Raw genomic sequence first — 21312 nt, 5'->3', positions numbered from 1 at the left:
GTGGACAGAGTACCAGGCCTGAAGTCAGGAAGACTCATCTTCCTGAGTTCAAATCCTGCCTCAGACACTTAGTAGCTGTGTGACCCTGGCCAAGTCAATTAACCCTTTTTAACTCAGTTCCTTTCTGTAAAAATGAGTTGGAGAAGAAAATGGCAAAGCACTCCAATATCTTTGCTGAGAAAATCTCATTATGGCATCAAAAGATTTGGTCATGACTGAAACAACTGAACAGCAAAACAAAATACTCCTGAATATCTTCTTCTCCCTGGGTTTTCATAAAACTCTTCTCTCAATGTTGTACCTGTCTATCTCTTTTGAAAGATCGTACGTATCCTACTGTATTCCAGGGTGTTGTCCTGAGTCCTCTCCTTTGTCCTCCCTATACCTTCTCTCTTGGTGATTCCCTATCTTCCATAGGTTCAATGATCATATCTATACAGATGACTCCCATACCTCCAATCCCACAAAGAGGCAGTTGGTGACTAAGTGATGAGAATCAGTGAAAGCAGGAGGCAAAATAGTTTGGAGAGAACCTAAAATGCAAATCCTTCTCCAGTATAGATATGGAAAATACAATAATAACAGCAGTGATAGTTCACATTTATATAGAGCTTCCTTCAGAATCACTCTGTGAGGGGTAGGTAGTATACACATTATCATGTCCATATTATAGATGATGAAATAGAGGCTGGGAGAATCTGAGTGATTTTCCAGAAGTCACATAGTATATAACAGAACTGGGATTCAGAACTAGGTCTCTTTTGATGCCCAGTCTGACACATCTTTCACTGAAGTTATTTTGAGCTTCTTGAAAGTGAGATTATATAGTTATCTAAGACTTTTGTTTTGTTTCCCATTATCTAGATGTGAAGAGTTGAGGGTAATATCTTTAAATAAAACTAGTATTTCTTAATAATAATTATAATAAATGGATAATATAACTTTATATATGTATATATATATAATACATATATAACTCTACTATACAACAAGCACTGCGATAAATACTTTCCAATTATTATCTCATTTGATCCTCACAATAACCCTGGGAAAGAGATGGGTGCTTTATTATTCCTATTTTACAGAAGAGGAAACTGAGGCAGAGGTTAGGTGACTTGCCCAGGGTCACACAGGTAGTCAGCACCTGAGATGGAATGTGAACTCATGTCTTTCTGACTCAATACCTGCATAAAATACTATCCTTACTTCCCCTTCCTCTTCTCCCTTACACCAAAGCCCCGGTTTAATCTCTGTTTGTTGTTTGGGCTGCTTCCTGCCTTGTTGTGATCCATATGGGTGACAGGGCTAGGATTTAAAGGACAGAGAATTTATGGCTCTTGCCTGAGCCTGTTCTGACCACTCTGCTCTCTACAGCACTGGTCCCCTGTTTATATGCTCTTTCCTCTTCTGCCATTCCCACAGGGCCTACATGAGTGTGAAGGAGCTGAAAGAAGCTTTGCAACTGAACAGCACCCACTTCCTCAATGTCTACTTTGCCAGTTCAGTACGGGAGGATCTGGCAGGTGCTGCCACTTGGCCTTGGGACAAGGAAGCCATCAGCCACCTCGGTGAGTGAGACCCAAGAGATTGAACTTTAGAGAAAAACAAGAGAAGCTTTGATTTAGGTTGGAAGGTGCCCTCTTCTATGTTCCATTACATTAGAGGAAGTACTGTGAAGGGATATGTGTGGACAAAGGGATGAATAATTAATTTAATGGTTGTTTTTATTATTCAGTGATTTTTTTTCCTTTGGCCTTTTCTAAGGCTAACTCAAAGGAGTGTTATACTTTCAGAGTGACTTTTGCAGCAGATAAATCAGATGTATTAGAATAAATAGTGGTGAAATGTACAGTGTGTTCTAGACATAATTGAGAAAGGAGATGGAAATAAACCACTGGAATTATTGGCATCAGCCCAAGATTTTTGAAAGACCTTGGGATGGTGAAACTGTGAAACCATTGGCCAAAATGCATAACCTCAAATTCTAAATGACTACTATGCCAGGAGAAAAATAGGTTGCCAATATGACTACCATCCAGAGGAAGGCCCTTCCAGAGACCCTGGGAATTAGAGACTGGTGGGTCTTACTGTTATTAAAGTGGTACAAGAAATCTCATCAAGGATAAGAACAACATACATTTAGACAAGCATAATTCAGTGGGGGAAAGACAAAATGATTTCTGCAAGAGAAATCGCTGCTGAATAGTATTTATTATATATTTATATTATTTATAGATGTCTATTTTATTTATTATAGTTATAGCAATTATTTTAGCACTTTATAAAAAACCATCCATCAATAATTATTTACTAAATGACCATAAGGTGTTAGGTAACAAAAAAGCAAGCTAGTCCTTGTCCCCAAGGAGTTTCCATTCTGAACACTGGGGATATGTGTGTGTGTGTGTGTATTCATGTACACATTATATATATGTATTACATATTCTATATATAAATATCAACACATATACACACAAGCATATATATTCTCATACACACACATACACATTTCTAGAGGCTGGTAGAAACACTGGTAAAACTTACTACATTAACTTTCCCAGTGCTGGGCCTTTTACACCTCAGGTAACAAGGCAGACAAAGGGCTTTCAAGCTCCCTTAAAGTACCACCTTAACCAACATTAAACAAGTGTTGCTCTGATCATAGGCAGAAAAGGATAAAATCATATCTGTAGAACCAGAAGAGAATTTGGAGACCATCTCATTTCACCGCATCCTGTTACGGAGGAAGAAAAAGAGGCCCAAAGAGGTTAAATGATTTGACCCAGATCCCACAAGTAGTAAGTGGAAAAATTAGGATTTTATACTCAGGTCCTTTGAGTCTTAAATCAACACTTTTTTTTGTTTTGTAAGTTTGTACTAAACTCAGAAGTTATGTTACTCTAGGGCAGCAATGTGATAAAGTGCTAACACCCCTGACTTTGGGGTTAAAAGATCTAGGTTTGAATCCTTGCTCTGTTTTTAAAAAGAAAAAAATAAAGGAAGAAGAGAAAAAACCATCAAAACTGATCAATACATTGAAAAAAATCTAACAATACAAATGCACTTGGGGAAGATGTCTTTGTGATAGATTCATGATAAGAGAACATGGAGAGTATCTCCCAGAAAGTCCATATGCATCAGTTTTTGGCAGTGTAGTGAAAAGAATTCAGGATTTGGAGCCAGAAAACTTGGATTAATATTTCAGTGCTGCCATAATACTTACCACTTGTGTGGTAACAGGCGAATCATTTAACCTTCCTGGGCCCCAGGGTCCTCATCTGTAAAATAGTGTTGGACTGAATGATCTCCACAGTCTCTATAGCTCCAAAGCTTTGATTATACTCATAACAGATGATGGGTGAAGAAAATTGGACAGTGTTGTCAACATATGATAGATTGTCAGGAGCACGGTGGCCTGCCAAGTAGTTCTGAAGCATCTTACTCAATCTCTTTTTAAATTCTCCATCTGAGATGCTTTTTTCCAGTCGCAAATACCTTTCAACCGATACAAGCAAATTCATGTAATCTTGCATAGATTTTTGTACCTTAGCCAATATTTAGGGTTGAAAATGTACCATCTTATTTCCTATGAGGATGCCTAAATATAAATGAGAATTCATATCAAAATATTGATAGGGCCCTAGCAAAAGATCTCTGTCCTCTATCATGGCCCCTGTCTACCAATCTTGAACTCTCCCAATTTTCCAATCATGAAAACTGCTTAGGCCTAATTCCTTGAAAAGACATAGGGTTGCATCTAAAAGACAAGCTGGCACTGATCCTAGAAAGTTTAAACTTTCTTTTAGCTAAACTCAAAAAATGGACAGAGCTATTACCAGTGGTTTCAGGGGAATATCTTACGTAGTTGAGTTTGTAAGTATCATGTTAACAGAGTGTTAAATTAAAAAAAAATGATACTCTGACATTTGCTTTCTGGGCAAGAAATCAAAACTCTGCCTCAGTTTCCTCAATGTTAAATGTGGATGATATCATAGGACCTATACTGCAGGGTTATTTTGTGGATCAAATGAAATAATTTTTGTAAAGCGCTTGATACAGTGCCCAACATATAGTTAGTGCTTAACAAATGCTTATTTCCTTCATCTTTCCTTACATTTCATTTACTTCTCTTCTCTCTTCTACCCAGTAAATTCTCCCTATCAACTAAGAATAAGGAGAGAAAAATAATAAACTTAATTAATCAAACACATAACTGCATGTGCAAAGAAAGAGACTGATAGTCTTCCACCTCTACAAAAAAGGGAAGGAGGCACATTTCTCCTCTCTTCTCTGGGGACACACTTTGTCATTATCATTACACAGCACTGAGTTTTACTGTTTAGGGCTGTTGTGTGTGTGTGTTTGTTTCAATCTATATTGTTGCAATCATTGTGTATAGTTTTTCTGGTTCTGCTTACTTAACTATGCATCAGTTCATATATCTTTCCATGCTTCTCTGAATTCTTCCAATTCATTGTTCTTTTAGCTACACTGAGAACCCATAACATTCATGAGCCACAATTTGTTTAGCCATCCACTAAACAATGGATATCTTCTTTGTTTCAAGTTCTTTGCTAACACAAAAAGTGCTGCTATGAATATTTTTGTATATGCAGGAATTTCAGTATTTGACTTTCTTGGAACACATTCTTAGCAGTAAGATCTCTGGCTCAAAGGTCAGGGGCAATTTAGCAACTTTCAAAGAATAATTCTGAATTGCTCTTCAGAATAATTGGTCCAATTCAGTTCTGCTAATAGTGTATTAGCGGCACTGGGTAGTGTCGCTGAGTCAGCCTGAGCTATCATAATTGATTGCTGTTCCAGGTGCTGAACAACAAATCCCACCAAATGAATCAATGTGATTTGTGAGAAGAGTCATTTTTTAGTTGATATTTGTCTCTAATAACTGGAACTAGAAACAGACTGGGCTGACAAAATCTGGAGAAGCAGTAAGAGTCTGCATCAGATGTCACAGTGACATCCTTATTTTTTCCTGCACTAGTATAAGCTGAGTGCATGAGCTCTTTAGCTAAATCAGGCATGGCTCTTTAAAGTTGCAAAACTCTTGTCCCTGACACTAACATTCTCCACATCAGTCAATCAGCAATCAAGTTAGTTCAATAAACATTTATTAAACACCCACTACATGTCAGGTGCCATGCAAAAAATTCCTTTCCTCAAGGAGATATGGATCATTTGTTAAGTGCCCACTATGTGCCAAGTGGATAGATTGCCGGACCTAGAGTCAGGAAGACACATCTTCATGAATTCAACCCCTCCTCCAGACAATACTGGCTGTGTGGCCTGGGGAAGCACTTAACCATTTCTGTCTTGCTTTCTTCATTTATAAAATGAGCTGGAGAAGGAAATCACGAACCATTCCTGTATCTTTTCCAAAACCACAGTGACAGCAACAGCAAAGCAACAACAGACTCAATGTGCTGAAATAAGACTAAACAACAACATGTGTGCCAGGCACTGGGAAGTTAAAGGCAGAAGTGGAAGAAGCTCTGTCCTCAAGGAACTTATGTTTGATTAGGGGAGACAGTATGCAATGACATAAGTGTGTCTGTTTATGTGTGTACATATGTACACATATACCATATCTGTGTGTTGTGTGTATGTGTATATATACACATACAAATATAACAAAACACATGGGTTTGTTTTATGTGTGCCCATACACAGAACTCTACGTGTGTTACATAATATGATATAAGCACACATATGTGTATATATATATATATATATATATATATACTCACATACATGCATACATATAAAACAGATACAAGGTAACACTGGGTGTGGGGAGATGGAGAGAACACAGTTAGCTTGGGCAACCAAGAAAGGCCTCACACATAAAGATCTTGAGCTGAATCCTAAAGAAATTAGAGATTCTGAAAGGGAAAGATAGGGAGGGAGTTCATTTCAGGCATGTGGGATAGCCAATGGAAAGGTGTAGAGATGGGAGATGGAATATCATGGTTAGGAAATCATAAGAAGGCCAGTTTGGCTCCAGAGTAGACTGCTATAATAATTCCTGAAGAAAAGGAGATCCTACACCAAGACACTTGGTGTCACTTCCTCATGTTTCCTGGTCTCTTGAGCTTTCTCCCCATCTAGTATTCTTCCCCCTCCTCACACAGTCTTTTCACTCCAATTAACATAGTGCTCACAACATGTCTATCGTCTTTCCTACTACTGTTTGGTGGCTCTATCTTCTCTGTACCATGGTTGGTCTCATTTATTTTCCATCACTCACTATGTGCCAGCAACCACTCTATATTAGGTCACCCAAAATGTCCTGAATAAAATTGCAAGCAAATTACAAGCTATTTTTATCAGCTATGTTCTATAGCAGTGATACCTGTGGAGTAAATGTTTCTTCTAGCACTGCATATGGTACCTTAATTCAAGCATCTCTGCTTCCCAGCCTGGTAACATCCTAGGCTCGTAATATTTTTTGCACCAGGAGTTGGTGGCAAATGTTTACCAGCTTGAAAATTTTTAACTTTTAAGTGTCATTTCTTTTTAAAAATAGATTTTATTGATACTTTAAAAATAATCACCTAAAATTTTCCCTTATATCATTCTCTCTACTTTCTGAGGAGATATCCTTTTTTAACAAATATTTAAAAGAGGAAGAAGAGAAAAAGTCCTTACAACTGATTAACACATTGAAAAAAAATCTGATACTCTATAATCTTCCTGTGGACTACCTCTACCCCATATATCTGCAAAAACAGGTGGAGGTATCTTCTCATATCTCTTCTTTGGGGCCAAGCTTGTTCTTCATAATTTTGCAACATCCATAGTTTTTTCTTCTTAATGCTTATAACTTGAAAAGCAAAACAAAGCAAAGCCCTGTTAGGGCCTCCTTGTTCTGCTTGCATCCTGTTCTATCAGTTCCTACCTTACTTCTTGGGAATTGTTCTGTTCAAGGAAAGGTTTTCCTGGAGCCTCGTGACTATGTGCAGCCCCAGGAGGAGTGGGAGGATCTGGAGCTTCTGTAGGACCATAGAAAACCCTTGGAGTTGAACATTTGCATTGTTGGGAGTCAGTGGGGAAGTGAGCTGTCTGTCAGAATATGATTTTTCCTCAAAGTTGGTTTTGAAAAAAAATTGTAAGATGAGGAGGAAAAAGATGGCAAGAACTTGATTCTTTTACATCACAGGCAGCTGAACTCCCAAACGGGTGGCTAGTGGTATTTTTCCCAGTTATTTCAGAAGCAGGCTCAAATAGCAGAAGTGGGAGAGGGGGACGAGAAAAGAAAAATCCTGACTTCTGAATCCACCTGTCATGAAAACTTGGACAGACTGAGGGGAGGCTACTGGGTAAAGTTACTTTAAAATAGCTCCATGATGTCATTGTAAAACTTTTAAGATTGAACATGATATGTCCATAAAATGGAGGTCAAGGTCTGGTTCACAGGTGCCTGAGTAATCACTTCCAGTTTCTTGCTTAAACACACTTAACGAGTTGAAATTGGGAAATGTAAAGGATACTGCCAGAAAAGTGTGTGTGTGTGTGTGTGTGTGTGTGTGTGTGTGTGTGTGTGTGTGTGTGCACGCGCGTGCTCTCGTGCATATGTGTGGTTTGGAGACTGAGTTGGGGAGCAGGCAATAAGCAAGGGACTGGTAAGGTAGTAAGGAAAGACAGAGAAAGAAAGAGAGAGGTGAGGGCAAAAAAGGGAAATAGGTGAGAAAAGTAAGAAAGAAAGAAAAGCATCAGGACATCAGTAGTTGGAACCTATAATATAAATGTTGTACTTCTTTTAATTAATAGAGTGATGGAGCATCCCAGTTCCTTTTTGGAAATACTGAAATGACATTTTTCTTAGTTATTCCCGACATTCCTGGGTTCAGATGCTTTCTTTGCTGTTTGCTTAACTATGTGACTTTGATCTCTTTGTGGGTAAAATGCGGATGTTTACACTTCATAGGTTCATGGACTGTCTGCCTTATTGTATTTTAAGAAAAACAAAAATCCTCAGCAGATCATAAAGAGCCGTGTTCATTATTATTATCTTTCTGCACCTTTCCTCCTCTCCCTCCACTGCCTCCTAATATCCCTTCTTTTCACCTCCACTCAGCAGCCAATGCCTGCCTGCTGGAGAAACTATATCATATACATGAGTGAGGGACACATGTAAACACTTTCTCTAAAGATAAAAATTATTTGATAAATTAATTCATTCATACTGTGTGTCTGTGTACTGCTCATCTAGATTATTTATGTCTGTGTGGGTTGTCTAAAAGTGGCTTCCACCTATCTTTAAACCAGTATTACATTAGGTTGGTGGTTAATTTATGAGGGACCCTTTGGTCCCTCCCCAAGCTCCACTCAATGGCTGTTTTTTAGACCCTCCTGGCTTAGAGTGAATGTCAGTAGTAACTGTTTCTCTTCCAGACCACAATCTGGAGGCTCCTGCCCCTCCCAGCTTTATGTATGTATGTATTTATTCTTTTCTATTTAAAGGGGTCATCCCCTGATTACTTTTTAAAAAAGCCTATTCACTGAATGGGCATTACCTCACTTTAAGTGAGTACCTGGAAAGGCCTTAGCCTAAAAGGTCAAGGTCTCCCATTGTATCCTGGGCCTTCTTCAGTCATCCTGATGAGTATCAGGTCACTGGAACCAGATGGCTCAGGAGGAGAAAGTGAGGCTGGTGACCTGCCCAGCCCTCCCTCACGCAAAACAAAGTCAAGTGCAAGTCATGTCATCATTTCTGTGATGTCATGGTCCTCTTTGAAAGCTAAGGACAAACACAACCCCCTTCCAATCCAACTGATACACCTTACTCTTAAGCAGTATTTTCAGGGAGACCACAAAGAAATGATTTATCAATGGTCAGATTTTAAGGGAACAAAAACATAGGCTCATAGAACTGAAAACACCTTCTAGGTTTTAAAAAGAGTTTTCTTTCTAAAGAATTATTTATATTATGATTGAATCATGGTGCTGGAATGGACCTCAGAGATCATATAGTCTGATCCACCTTCCTATTTATGCATTAGTGTTTTCTGAATACTGAGGATTAACCTAGGAAAGCCTTTTAAACTCTTCAGACCTCAGTTTCCTAATCAAGAAAACGTACATGATAATACTCCCTCTTACAATCATGGGATGTTAGAGTTGGAAGAAGCATAGAATAGTAGCATTATTGCTATAGAAAAGAATGGTACTTAGATAACATTTAGTCCTGTCCCTCATTTTTTAGATAAAGTAGCTGAGGCTCAGAGAAGTTTTGACTTACAGGATTCAAGTCCAGATCTCATGCTAACATGATAGAGAATAATCCATTAAAGTAAATCTTATATAGGTGACAAGTTTATTGTGAAAAATCTCAAAGGATCTTCATGGTGCCAAGTCAGTCTTTATATTCTTTACTTATTAATGCTCACCCTTCTCCCAATGATAGATAGCATCCCATGGTATGACAGATTTAGAGGTAGAAGGACCCATAGAGGTCTAGTCTAACCAAATCATTTTATAAATGAGGCAACCCTGGCTCATAGAAGTTAAGTGATTTCCCAGTGATGCAAGAAGCAAACCAGCATTTGAACCCAAGACCAATGATTCCTAATCCAATACTCTTACCACTCTCCCATGTCCTTCTCTTCCCTTTTTGTCAAATGCCTCACTTTGTACTTAAAAAAAAGTAATAAGCTATCTGTCTCAAGTTCCATCCCCTCCATAATTCTACAATTCAGATTACCCTGGGATGTAGTTTGTTGAGGCTAGTGATTTTAACTCAAGTACAGCTAGATGCCCTTGCACTATGGTAGCTCCATTCCAAACAGCTAAGAGGTGACTCAGTGTCACTTGTATGACCAAGGACGGCTGACCTGGCAGAATCTTACCACAATAATGATGAATATAGTTGTTTGTTTGTTTGTTGTCCATTGTTCTTGAGGAGGACCAAAATGACATCACTGTGTTTGAGTCAAATTATGGTGTTTCTGACTGTGGATGCTCTACCATAGTCAGTCATGGCTAGGCATTCACTGACAAAAATAAAGACTCCACAGATAACAAAATATGGAGTTTTGCCTTTGTACCCATATATGCATAATGTAGGCAGTGAGTCATAAAGCCAGGATTTAAACACAGGTCAAGTTTAGAGAGAAAAAATACTGTCTCTTTGTAATCAGAGAAGTTACTTTGGAAGGAGTATTATATCCCCAGTGTGATCAGAACCAGCACTTTAAAAGATGACTTTTATGATTGGCCAGAGTTTTGCCAAATATTAGAAAGTAGATATTTAAATACTAGGTAAGTTACTTGGAGTTAGGGTTTGAAACAATTCTACAACCTCTCAATTAGACCTCTTTTATTTTTTTCTTTTATTTATGTCCAATCTTTTTTTTTTTTTTTTTAGATTTGAGGTAGTGAAGGTACTAAATAACTCTTGTACTTAAGTAACTTATTCAGGCTTACATAGCTTCTCTTTTTAAAAATTTATTTATTTAGTTTTAGTTCACAACAAACTCAATATGTTTAGTGTGATATGGCAAAAAAAAATTATTTTGACCTTGAGCTACATTAAATGGGGCATGACTTTTGATAGTTCCACTGTACTCTACCCCTGTCAAACTCTATCTTGAGTATTGTGTTCAGTTCTAGGAACTCCATTTTAAGAATGCTGATAAGATGAAAACTGTCCAGAGGATGGCAACCAGGATAATGAAGGGCACTGAGTCTATCATACAGTGATCAGTTGTAGAAACTGAGTGTGTTTAGCATAGAGAAGACGCAGTGAGATTATAATAATTGTCTTCAAGTATTTGAAGGATTGTCACATAGAGAAGGAACTCATGACTTGTGTTTGTCCGAGAAAGGTGAACCAGGAGAAAGGTATGGAAGTTATATAGGGGCAAATTTGAATTCTGTTAGCCAGAAACCAAACAGATAAAATAACTTTCTAACATTTAGAGCAGTCCAGAAGTAGGATGGAGTGCTTCTGTTCTTTCTCCTTGGAGGTCTTTAAGCAGAGGTTTGATGATCACTTGTTGTGTATGTTAATATTGTAGTATGTATTTCTTTTGATTATAAGTTGAACTAGATGGCTGCTGAGGTTCCTTCCAACTCTTAGTGACTGTGCACAGTCATTATGTCATATCTTTTACAGTTTTCTCACTGGTAGCACCACCAGACAGTAGGGGAAGGGAAATACATTGCCAAGACTGAAGGTGTGGGGCTCTGTGGACTATCTCCACCACCTGTTCTGTTTGTCCTTGTGTTCAACTTTCCCCTCCATTTTTAGGCTTCTTCGTTCCCTTTCCTAGGTATGCCCTTGCCTCACTTGAAGGTTGTAACTATACAAGAGATCCTGTGGCTGGTGGAGGTAGCTTTTGTCACATTACATTAGCATATAGAGAGACCTGGGTTTATTCATCTTTGGGAACTTGCACTATCTGGGTGAACTGGAGCAAGTCACTGTATCTCTGGGAACTTCGGTGTCTTCATCTCTTTAATGGAGAGAATATTGATGGAACTCACTTTTCCAGATTTATTGTGTGGCTCAAGTGAGATGACCTACCTATAAAGTGGTAGATCAGTGACAGTTATTATTATTGTCATCAAGACAGACTTGTTTTCTTCCTATTTAAATTACCATTATAGGATGGGAAAAAGAATGCTGGTAAAAACTATTGTTCATATCTACCCTCCTAGCAAAGCTCCCTGAGTACCCCTCCATTCTCCTTTTCACCCAGTTTCTGGTATAGAGAAGCTTATCATCAATATACTGATTCATTTCTGATGAAGTAATGGGGACGCATTTATTCTTTCATTCTCTCTTAACTTTCTGCTACCCCATGTATGTACTTGCTTTCAATTTCCTGGATATCTTTGTTCTTTGGACTTACTAGAAACATGAAGGGAAAAGCAGGTGTTTTATGTTTTGGGTTATTAGCCTGAAAGCTTTGGGTTCACTTACTCAGGGATTATGAGTAGGTAAGACTAAGATTCTCAATAATTTCACTGGAGATTACCTTATTTTCCCTTGCACCACTTCACACTTATCCCCACATCAATTTTGCCATGCTCATGCTTCTTCTGCCTGTGTTCTTTCTTCTTCCTGTAATGCCCTTCTTCTTCCTATTTATGCTCATTCTTTTCTTTATGGCCCATCTCACATGCTATCTCTTTCCTGAAGTTTTCCATAACTCCCAAAGGTACAATTTACAGGATTATGACCTTGCAGAATTTGAGTGGGTTTGTAATACCTCTTCCATGTGGCAATCTTTCAATACTTGAGATAGCTCTCATGCCCTACTCAAGCCTCATTTTGCATCTGTTCTTTCACTAGTACCCTTTTGGATGTGATCTTAATTAAGGTCACCCACACTTTCTCTGGAATACTGTGTAGCTTATCAGCGTCCTTTCCAAAATGTGGCACATGGGACTGAATGCTGTACTCCCCATGTGACCAAAGAAGAACAGAGAGAGATTGTCACCTCCCTTCCCACAGGTCAGTGTTCCTCTCCATGTGGGCTGAGGGTGTATTAGCTTTCTTAGGTTGACATATCACCCTTTTGACTCACGTGGAGTATGAGGTGCAGTAAAATCCTTGCACAGGAAGGATTTTATATCTAGTAATTTTATATCTAGTAATACCTGTTCTGCTTTTAGACAGGTTGATTTTTGGAACTCAAGTGTAAGACTTTGCATTTGTTCATCCTACATTTCATTTTATGAGAGTTGGCTCAAATGCTCCAGCATGTTGAATTTTTTTTGACTATGTCATTCCACCTGCTAGCTATCACTCAAGTCTTTGTGCCATTTTGCAAATTAGAAAAGCATTCCATCTTCCACTTTATTCAAATGGCAGCAAAAAAGGAAAAGTAAGGATAGGTGAAGCCCAAAAGAGTATTTGGTGATTTCGACTGTGCTCTCTGGCACAGAGAGATGGTGAGGAAAGATATTCTTCCCATTCTCCTGAAAGTGTAATTCTTGGCCCATGTATCTGTGTACTTCATATCCAGCCACCCCACTAGCCAGAGCCTTTGCCCAGCCTCACTTGCCAGACTGTCACATATTCTACACCCAGGGTACCAACACCATCATTCCCTTTTTCCTGGCTATCTTCCCACTGGTATCAACTTCCTTGATTTACCAGTCATCCTGAGGACTCACACCATACAAGATATATAGGTAATGAGGGGATTAGCTGAAGAAATCAGCAGTGATGGTGGCTTATCCCAACTGTCCAGATTACTGGCCACACAGATTCTTTCAGTTGCCTTTCCATACTCTCTCCCACTCACTTCCCATTTGCCTTACATTTCCATTGCATCCATTGAAATCTTTCTCTGTTGTGGATTTAGAGTTCAAGAAACTTAACTAGAATTCTCATTCTGCCACATGCTACCTGTATAGTCATGGACAAATCACTTCACTTCTCTGGGCCTTTGTTTCCTCATTGGTAAAGTGAGGGGGTTGAACTAGATGTCCATTCTGGTTCCATATTGCTCTATATCTACTATCTTAGAAAACATTTTCTCCGTTGAAATAGAGATAGACTATATCTATAGCATTTTCTTGGGCTACCAGTTCAGTAGACATAAAAAGAAATGACATTATTCTGGTATGGTGACTGAGTCATATTCATTTTAGTGGCAACCACTTCCTTTGTGGGATGACTCCTGCCTACCCTTTCCAACCTGATTTCACATTACTCCTCTTCATACATTTTAAATTCCAGCCACTGGGCTATACATTTTCTCTCTCTCACCTCCAGGCATTTGCACAAGTCTAGAATACACTTTTCTTCAGCTCAGCCTTTCAGAATATTTATTTCATGTCAGATGATATGTCCTTCACAAAGCCTTTTCTGATTGATCTATTCAGTATGTTTTCCTTACATGAAAATTCCCATTTCATTTCATTTTATCTTGACATGTTCATCCCTTCACTACCTTGTATTTTATTTACATATTGTATTCTGCCAGTGGGATAGAATCTCTTTGAATACAGGAACTATTCTGCTTCTTTGTCTTTATATCCCCAGCATCTAGCACAATGTCTGACTGATGCTTAACTTTGTTTAAGTTAGTTAAATTAACAAGTGCATTCACAAATGAATTAGGCTCAGCCCTAACTGTATGACTTGACAATGATGATTATTCCAGAATTAACAGTGGGGAAGACCAAAACTATGATCTACTCTGTGCCCTTAAATTTGTTCATTTGTTTTATCAAGAATCAATATACAATCAACAGGATGCCAAGGCCCATTGAAAAGTTGAGGTCATTCAAGTTTACCTTAAGTAGAATGAAAGGATGCTAGATAGTCGAAGGTCTAGACTACACCCTCCTCAAGAGTAAGAATAATGGCTTTACTGATGATGCTGAGTAGGTAAGAGTTTTTATTGGTTGAATCATTGATGTGAGCAATATGATTTTTTTTGGTAGTAAGTAGAGTTTGACATATGCTCTCCTTATCTCTGTGTCTGTAACTTTGCTTCTAGAATAAGAATGGCAGATTCTTTCTTAAAGGTGGGAGTATTCTGTGTCAGAATATCAGTAGTACAATTGAAATTACTTGGTTCATCAGATGGGATGGCCAGCAGAATAATCTTTTTCTGGGGTTTTAGTATTCATTTATTATTTATTATCATTGTTTGGAGCTTTTTCATCCTTTCTTGCTTTTTAAGTCCTTGTGTGCATTCCTCTTTTTAGTTTTGGGGCAACAACCCTTGGTGCCTCACTCAGACTTGTTTTTGGCTTTGGAAGACTGTTTTTTTTCTAACTTTGTTTTTATTATAACTAAATTTTTCTGAGCTATGAATGTGCCTTTCCTGTCTTATCCCTCCTTCTGTGCATATATGTTTTTGAGTGTGCTGTAGGATGTTCATGGTTGACTGTATGTTTCTTCAGTGAAGAACTTACTACTTTTTTTTTTAGCAGTTCAGGTTTTATAACTATGAGAACACACAGAGAAGAGAGGTAGAGAGATTTGGGGGGAGATTAATGTTGACATCATTAACCTTCAAAAACAGATGAAAACTTTTTTATTGATTACGTTACGAGAATGGGTTTTTAAGAAATATATGTACATACACACATAAATACACATGTATGTATAAATTTGTATAAACACGTATGCCTATATTTACATACATACAGATAGAACTATATGTATCTATATAGAGGGAGTGAGGGAAGGAAGGAGGGAAGGGGAAGAGAGAGATGAGCTAGTAAGCATGTGTAGGAGACTGTGTTGTGCCAAGTGGTTCTTTATCTATTTTTAGTTCCCATACCTTTTTCTTGTTTTCCTTGATAATTTCATGGAAGATGATGTCTAGGCTCTTCTTTTGATCATGGTTTTCAGGTAGTCCCCGAATTTTTACATTGTCTCTCCTGATTCTATTTTCCAGGTCAGTTGTTTTTCCAATAAGATATTTCACATTATCTTCCATTTTTCAAATCTTCTCACTATGTTCTGTGATATCTGTCTTTCTCATAAAGTCCTTAGCGTCCATCTGTGCCATTCCAGTTTTGAAAGATCTATTTTCTTCAGTGAGCTTTTGAATCTCCTTTTCCATTTGGCTAATTCTGCTTTTGAAAGCATTCTTCTCCTCATTGGCTTTTTGAACATCTTTTGCCAATTGAGTTAGGCTAGTTTTCAAGGTGTTAATTTCTTCACCATTTTTTTGGTTCTCCTTTAGCAGGGAGCTGATCTGCTTTTCATGCTTCTCTTTCATCCCTCTCATTTCTCTTCCCAGTTTTTCCTCCACCTCTCTAACTTGATTTTCAAAATTCTTTTTGAGCTCTTCCATGGCCTGAGCCCATTGGGTGGGCTGGGGCACAGAATCCTTGATTTCTGTGTCTTTGCCTGATGGTAAGCATTGTTCTTCCTCGTCAGAAAGGAAGGGAGGAAGTGTCTTTTCTCCGAGAAAGTACCCTTCAATAGTTTTATTTCTTTTCCCTTTTCTGGGCATTCTCCCCAGCCAGTGGCTTGACCTCTGAATATTCTCCTCACACCCAACTTACCTCCTGATCCTCCCAGCCAGCGTTTGGGGACTGGGATTCAAATGCTGCTTCCCGCCTTAGGGCTTTTGGCGGGGGCAGGGCTGCTATTCAGTGTGAGAATTAAGTTCAGATGGTCAGGTCGGGGCAGGGCCGCCTCTCAGGCACCGTTCCCCTGGGGGGTTTATGCACAGACCTTCCACAATGGATCCAGGCTCCCACCCTCTTGGGGAGCCCCTGTCTGCAGCCGCCTCTCAGCTTCTATCTCCCGGGGGGGCCCGAGCCATGGGGACACCCCACTCCCCTCTCGACCCACCAAAGAGACTCTCTCACCGACCCTCGTCACCTGTGGGTGGGGGGGCTTGTGCCGCCGCTGGATATCCCATCCCTGAAGCCTGCTCGGATCTGTACCTCTCGGAGCCCCGACTGCCGCAGGTCTGGACTGGGCTCCGCGTCTGCAGCGCGATGGACCTTTTGTGAGAGGTTTGCAGGTCCCTCTGTGGGTGGAGGGACCCGCGTGGCCGCTGGAGATCCCGTCTCCGTAGCCCGCTGGGATATTTTCCTCACGGTGTCGCGGCCGCTGCAGGGCTGCCCTCTGCTCCCAGTCTCAGCGCCCAGTCCACAGTGCGAAGGACCCCCCGCAAGAGGTTTGCAGGTCTCTTCGGAACGGAAATCTCCCTCGCTCCAATATTCCGTGGCCTCTGGGTGCAGAATTCACAGTGAGTTACTCCCCTCTAGCCGTTCTGTGGGTTGTGGGTTCGGAGCTATGTGTATGTGCGTCTTTCTACTCCGCCATCTTGGCTCCACCTCCACCTTTTTCTTGTTAATAGTTGTAGCTACAGAAACATCCACTAGACGTTTGCTCTGATGTTTAGGTCAGCTCATTGGAAAAAGGAGTAATCTTGAATAGTTGAAAAATTGCATTATTCTGACTTTTCTGCTTCTTGCTTGCCATAAATCTTATATGATAGAAATTCTTTTGAGAAGATCCTTGAATTCTTTCATAGGGCACTAACCTTAGGCTAGAAAATAACACACTTCTAACCCAAACTATTGCTTTCAGAGGTTGACCAGAAGGCCAATGCTCAAAGGCTCCTCTATGACAGCTTATTGTTTCCTTTTACTTCAATTACTCTTTTTTTGTACTCTGTAATATTTTATTTCTAGTATCCTTCTTTCCTGGTATATCATCTGGTGATTACAAATCACATGCCTCTTTACTATACAAATGACAGAGATTACAGAGGGATTTTAGAGCTCAATTGGAAACAATCAAGGTTGAATTGTGCAGAGGGCAAGCTATTTTGCTGAATGTCAAGGGAGAAAAAGCAGTTTGGTACTGGATTTTGTGGTCAGAGGACTTGAGTTTACTTCTCAGCCCCATTATTAACAAGTTGTAGAAACTTGGGTAAAAAATTTAACATTTCTGGGCTTCCTTTTTCTCATCTGTTTTAAGGAGCAGTTAAACTTGATGACCCTTTCAAGTATAAATCAGTGATCCTGCAGTCTGTATGCTCCTTGCCTCCTTTCTTCCTGGGGAATGGGTGGGCCTTCTTTAAAGATGAAAAACCACTTGGCTTCCAGATTTGCCCTGCTTCCTAATGACAGAGACAAGAGACACGAGAGACAAGCAGACATATAGCGACACACAAAACTTAAAATAAGACTTGGGAAATGCAACTTGGAGAGATCCATCTGGTCCCTGAATTTGATTCTTCCAAGACACATTTTGAGATGGCTGTTTGAAGTACTGAAAGTCTAATTGTTTGTGGAATGTGATAATAATGATGATGACAGTGGTCATCGTAGTAGAAAAAGACAATGATAAACACTGATGACATTGAGTGAAATTCTTCTGCTTTCAAAAAATTTCAACTTTCCATCTAGAGTATGATGATTTTTTTAAATTGGAAATTGAGATGATAAGTTTACTTGCTATTTAGTTGTTTTAATCATATCTGACTCTTTTTAACCTTACTTGGGGTTTTCTTGGCAAAGATACTGGAGTGATTTACCAGCTCTTTCTCCAGCTGATTTTACAGAAGAGAAAACTGAGGCAAACAGAGTCAAATGATTTGCCCAGTGTCACTCCAGGTAGTAAGTATCTAAGGCCAGATTTGAGCTCAGGAAGAGAAGTCTTCCTTACTCTAGGCCCAGTGCTCTATCCACTGTGCTACCTAGTTACCGAGAGGCAAAGATGAGACTGTGTGTATTCCTCCTAGGAGTGGTCAAAGTGGTGAATGAAAGAGGGAAAATTTGGATATTGAATGGACCCCAAAGAACACATGTTTAGGCACTGAGATGCTTGGAGATCTTTCCTCTTCCTTCTTTGTGCTGACACTGACACCATCATTTATTCTTATTTTTAAAATTATAAGTGGTCTTGGGGGCAATAAGTCAAAGGATGATAGATTTGAACCTGGTCATTTTACAGATGAGGAAATTGATACACAGAGAAATTAAATGACTTGTCCAGGGTCACACAGGAAGGAAAGGAACAAGCATTTGTTGAATAGCAACTATGTGCCAGACATTGAGTTAAGTATTTACAAATATGATCTCATTTGATCCTCAAACAACCCTGGGAGGTAGGTACCATTATTATTTATTATTATTTCAGATTTTACAGATTAGGAAACCAGGGCAGACAGAGGTTAAGTGACTTGCCTAAGGTCACAAGCTAGTAAGGATCTCCGGCTGGATTTGAATTCAAGTCTCCTTGACTCTAGGTCCAGCACTGTGCCCACTGCATCACCCAGCTGCCTCCCTACCACTGTCACTGGGAATCATAAAAAGTCTGTTTATCTTTGTGGAGGCTAAAATTCACTAGCTGAAATTTATCAGGAAGTTTTTGCACTGGGATGGGGCGGGAATTGATCACTTGTTCTCTCAAGGATGTATATCATACTTTCTCTTGTAGGTGGTGTGGTCCTCAACCCAACCTATTATGGCATGCCTGGTCATACCAACATTATGATCCATGAAGTAGGACATGTCTTGGGGCTGTACCATGTCTTCAAAGGGGTCAGTGAAAGGGAATCTTGTGATGATCCCTGCAGGGAGACTACACCAACCATGGACACAGGAGACCTCTGTGCTGACACAGCTCCCACACCCAAAAGTAAACTGTGCCAGGACCCAGAACCTACCAATGACACCTGTGGCCAAAACCACTTCTCTGGGACACCATTCAACAACTACATGAGCTATACAGGTAATAGAAAATGACCAATCCATCGCCATCTTTGTTTTGTCTTATGAACATATCCTTTGGAGGGATGGGGGTGGGGGATAGGAGGTAGAAATGATTTAGAAGGGGGGAAACAGGAACAGAGGGATTGCTTTTATTTCATTTCTCCTTGAAGAACTTGAAACACTACTGGAGTGATGCAAGATTAATTAATCTTGAGGGAAAAATTGGAACTTCTATCCTTTTGAATCTTTCAAAAGAGAATAAATACTTGTCTATCCAAATTTATTAGACTAGGACCTCTTGAGGACTCCCCCAAATTCTGGGATACAGTGATTCCATGGTCTTTAATTGGCTAATCACTTATTAATTGTCTACTATGTGCAAAGCACTGGATATTGTTCATTCTCTTCAGGCATCCAGTCTAAAACAAACTCAATGGGGTTTAAAGAAGATAGGGATCCTTTTTGTGCTTACTGAATCTCAAATACTATTTGTTCTTTGCAACTCACTAAGGAAGAAATGGAGACTTAAGATCAGGGCATACCATCCATGGGGTTTTCTTGGCAAAGACACTGGAGTGTTTCTCATTTCCTACTCCAGTGGATGAAGGCAAACAGAAGTTTTGTGACTTGCCTAGGGTCACACAGCTAGCAAGTGTCTGAGGCCAAATTTGAAATTCAGTCTTCCTGACTTCTGACCCAGTGCTCTATCCACTGAGCCACTAACATAACTGACTAGAAAGATTATACTTCCTCTTAGTATCCCTCTACTGCACACATAGCCTTAGGCTAGAACAACAGCCTTGAGGCATTCCTACTGGTGGCCATAGTCACTCTGACCTCTGGGATAAAGAAAAGTTTGCCTGGAAAGTCTTCTATAAAAATAGGCAAAAGGGATAGTTTTTCTGGGTTTTTTCTGAAGGAGCATCAAAACAAAACAAACAAACAAAAAACCAGGATTGCTTTTGCTGGCATTTTTGTTGGGTCTTAGCTTTCTTTTTCTTTGAAAAATACTTTAACCAGACACTGATGATGACATCCATAATCAAGTAGTTCTACAGAGAAAGCTGATCACCTGGTCACCTAGCAGTAGGTGACCCAGCAATAATTATATAGTTCCATATTGCCAAATCATTTAGGTCCTCCTAGTTAATAAATCCCACCCCTCCCCCCACCAGCATATCATGGCAGCTGCCAGAGTGAGGACAGAGTTATGGTTTGAACCTCTAGAGAAAACCCAGGAAATTGATCAGCAGGCAGGAAAAAAGAAAGAGTTTTGAAATAAAGGAAATGTTTCAATTGTATCAATAATTTTCCTGAACTATAATAGATGATTCATCAAAAGTAAGCCACCTTCTTCTTCCCCCAGTAGCACCAGGACCTATTTCTTCTGGTCTCAGGTGCTTGGGACAACTCTCTCCTGCCCTGTCAGAGTCTCTGGGCAAGAAAAAGGGTTTCTTCAGCATCCCCACTGGTCACACATGGAAAAGCCACGTGCTGAAACACTGCCATCTTGTGGCTTGTTGAACATTTAGCAGTCCATTCAGACTTCTGAGCCTGGGGGCATTTGGATTTTACCTTCATCTAGTGGAATAATTTGGAAATGATACCTTACTTAACATTATGCAGCAACTCCTTTTCTTTCTCAACTTATTTTCTTTGTCTCCCTTTTATATTTCATTCATAGATGATGACTGCACTGATCACTTCACCCCAAACCAAGTGGCCCGCATGCATTGCTATTTGGATCTGGTGTATCAGCAATGGAGTGACAGCAAAAAACCCACCCCCATCCCAATTCCACCAATGGTTATTGGACAGACCCAAGATTCCCTCACTATTCACTGGCTGCCTCCCATTAGTGGAGTTCTGTATGAAAGGTGAGATTAGGGCTTGGGGATGGTAGAGAGAGCAGTTATAAGGAGTAATAGTTGTTTTTTTTTTTTTTATTTTCTGAGAATAGTGGGGAGTGAAGGTTTCTTGTGTGCCACACACATTGGGGAAAACCCCAAATTGTACCAGTGAAAAATTAATGAGTCACATAGTGAGCTCCAGGATACTCTCTTGACCCTTATTTTTGCTCCAGTCCCAGATCTGACCTCATTTACTAAATAACTGGCCAGCCGACTACATGTGCTCATT

The 21312-nt window shown here is 39.6% G+C and overlaps 1 protein-coding gene across 1 annotated transcript in view; it reads left to right on the top strand.

The window, feature by feature from the left end:
* The window catches only part of PAPPA2 (pappalysin 2), a 371731-nt gene that overhangs the window by 118880 nt on the left and 231539 nt on the right, over window positions 1-21312 (top strand). Inside the window, exons 3-5 of the mRNA XM_072648561.1 lie at window positions 1423-1568; window positions 18899-19192; window positions 20858-21050. Of these exons, the coding sequence (XP_072504662.1) occupies window positions 1423-1568; window positions 18899-19192; window positions 20858-21050 (633 nt within the window). The remainder of the gene's footprint in view (window positions 1-1422; window positions 1569-18898; window positions 19193-20857; window positions 21051-21312) is intronic.

Source organism: Notamacropus eugenii, chromosome 2 (genome assembly GCF_028372415.1).
Source record: "Notamacropus eugenii isolate mMacEug1 chromosome 2, mMacEug1.pri_v2, whole genome shotgun sequence".
Lineage (NCBI taxonomy): Eukaryota > Metazoa > Chordata > Mammalia > Diprotodontia > Macropodidae > Notamacropus > Notamacropus eugenii.
Note: the sequence above shows the minus strand (reverse complement) of the source record. Positions and strands in the feature narration are given on the sequence as shown.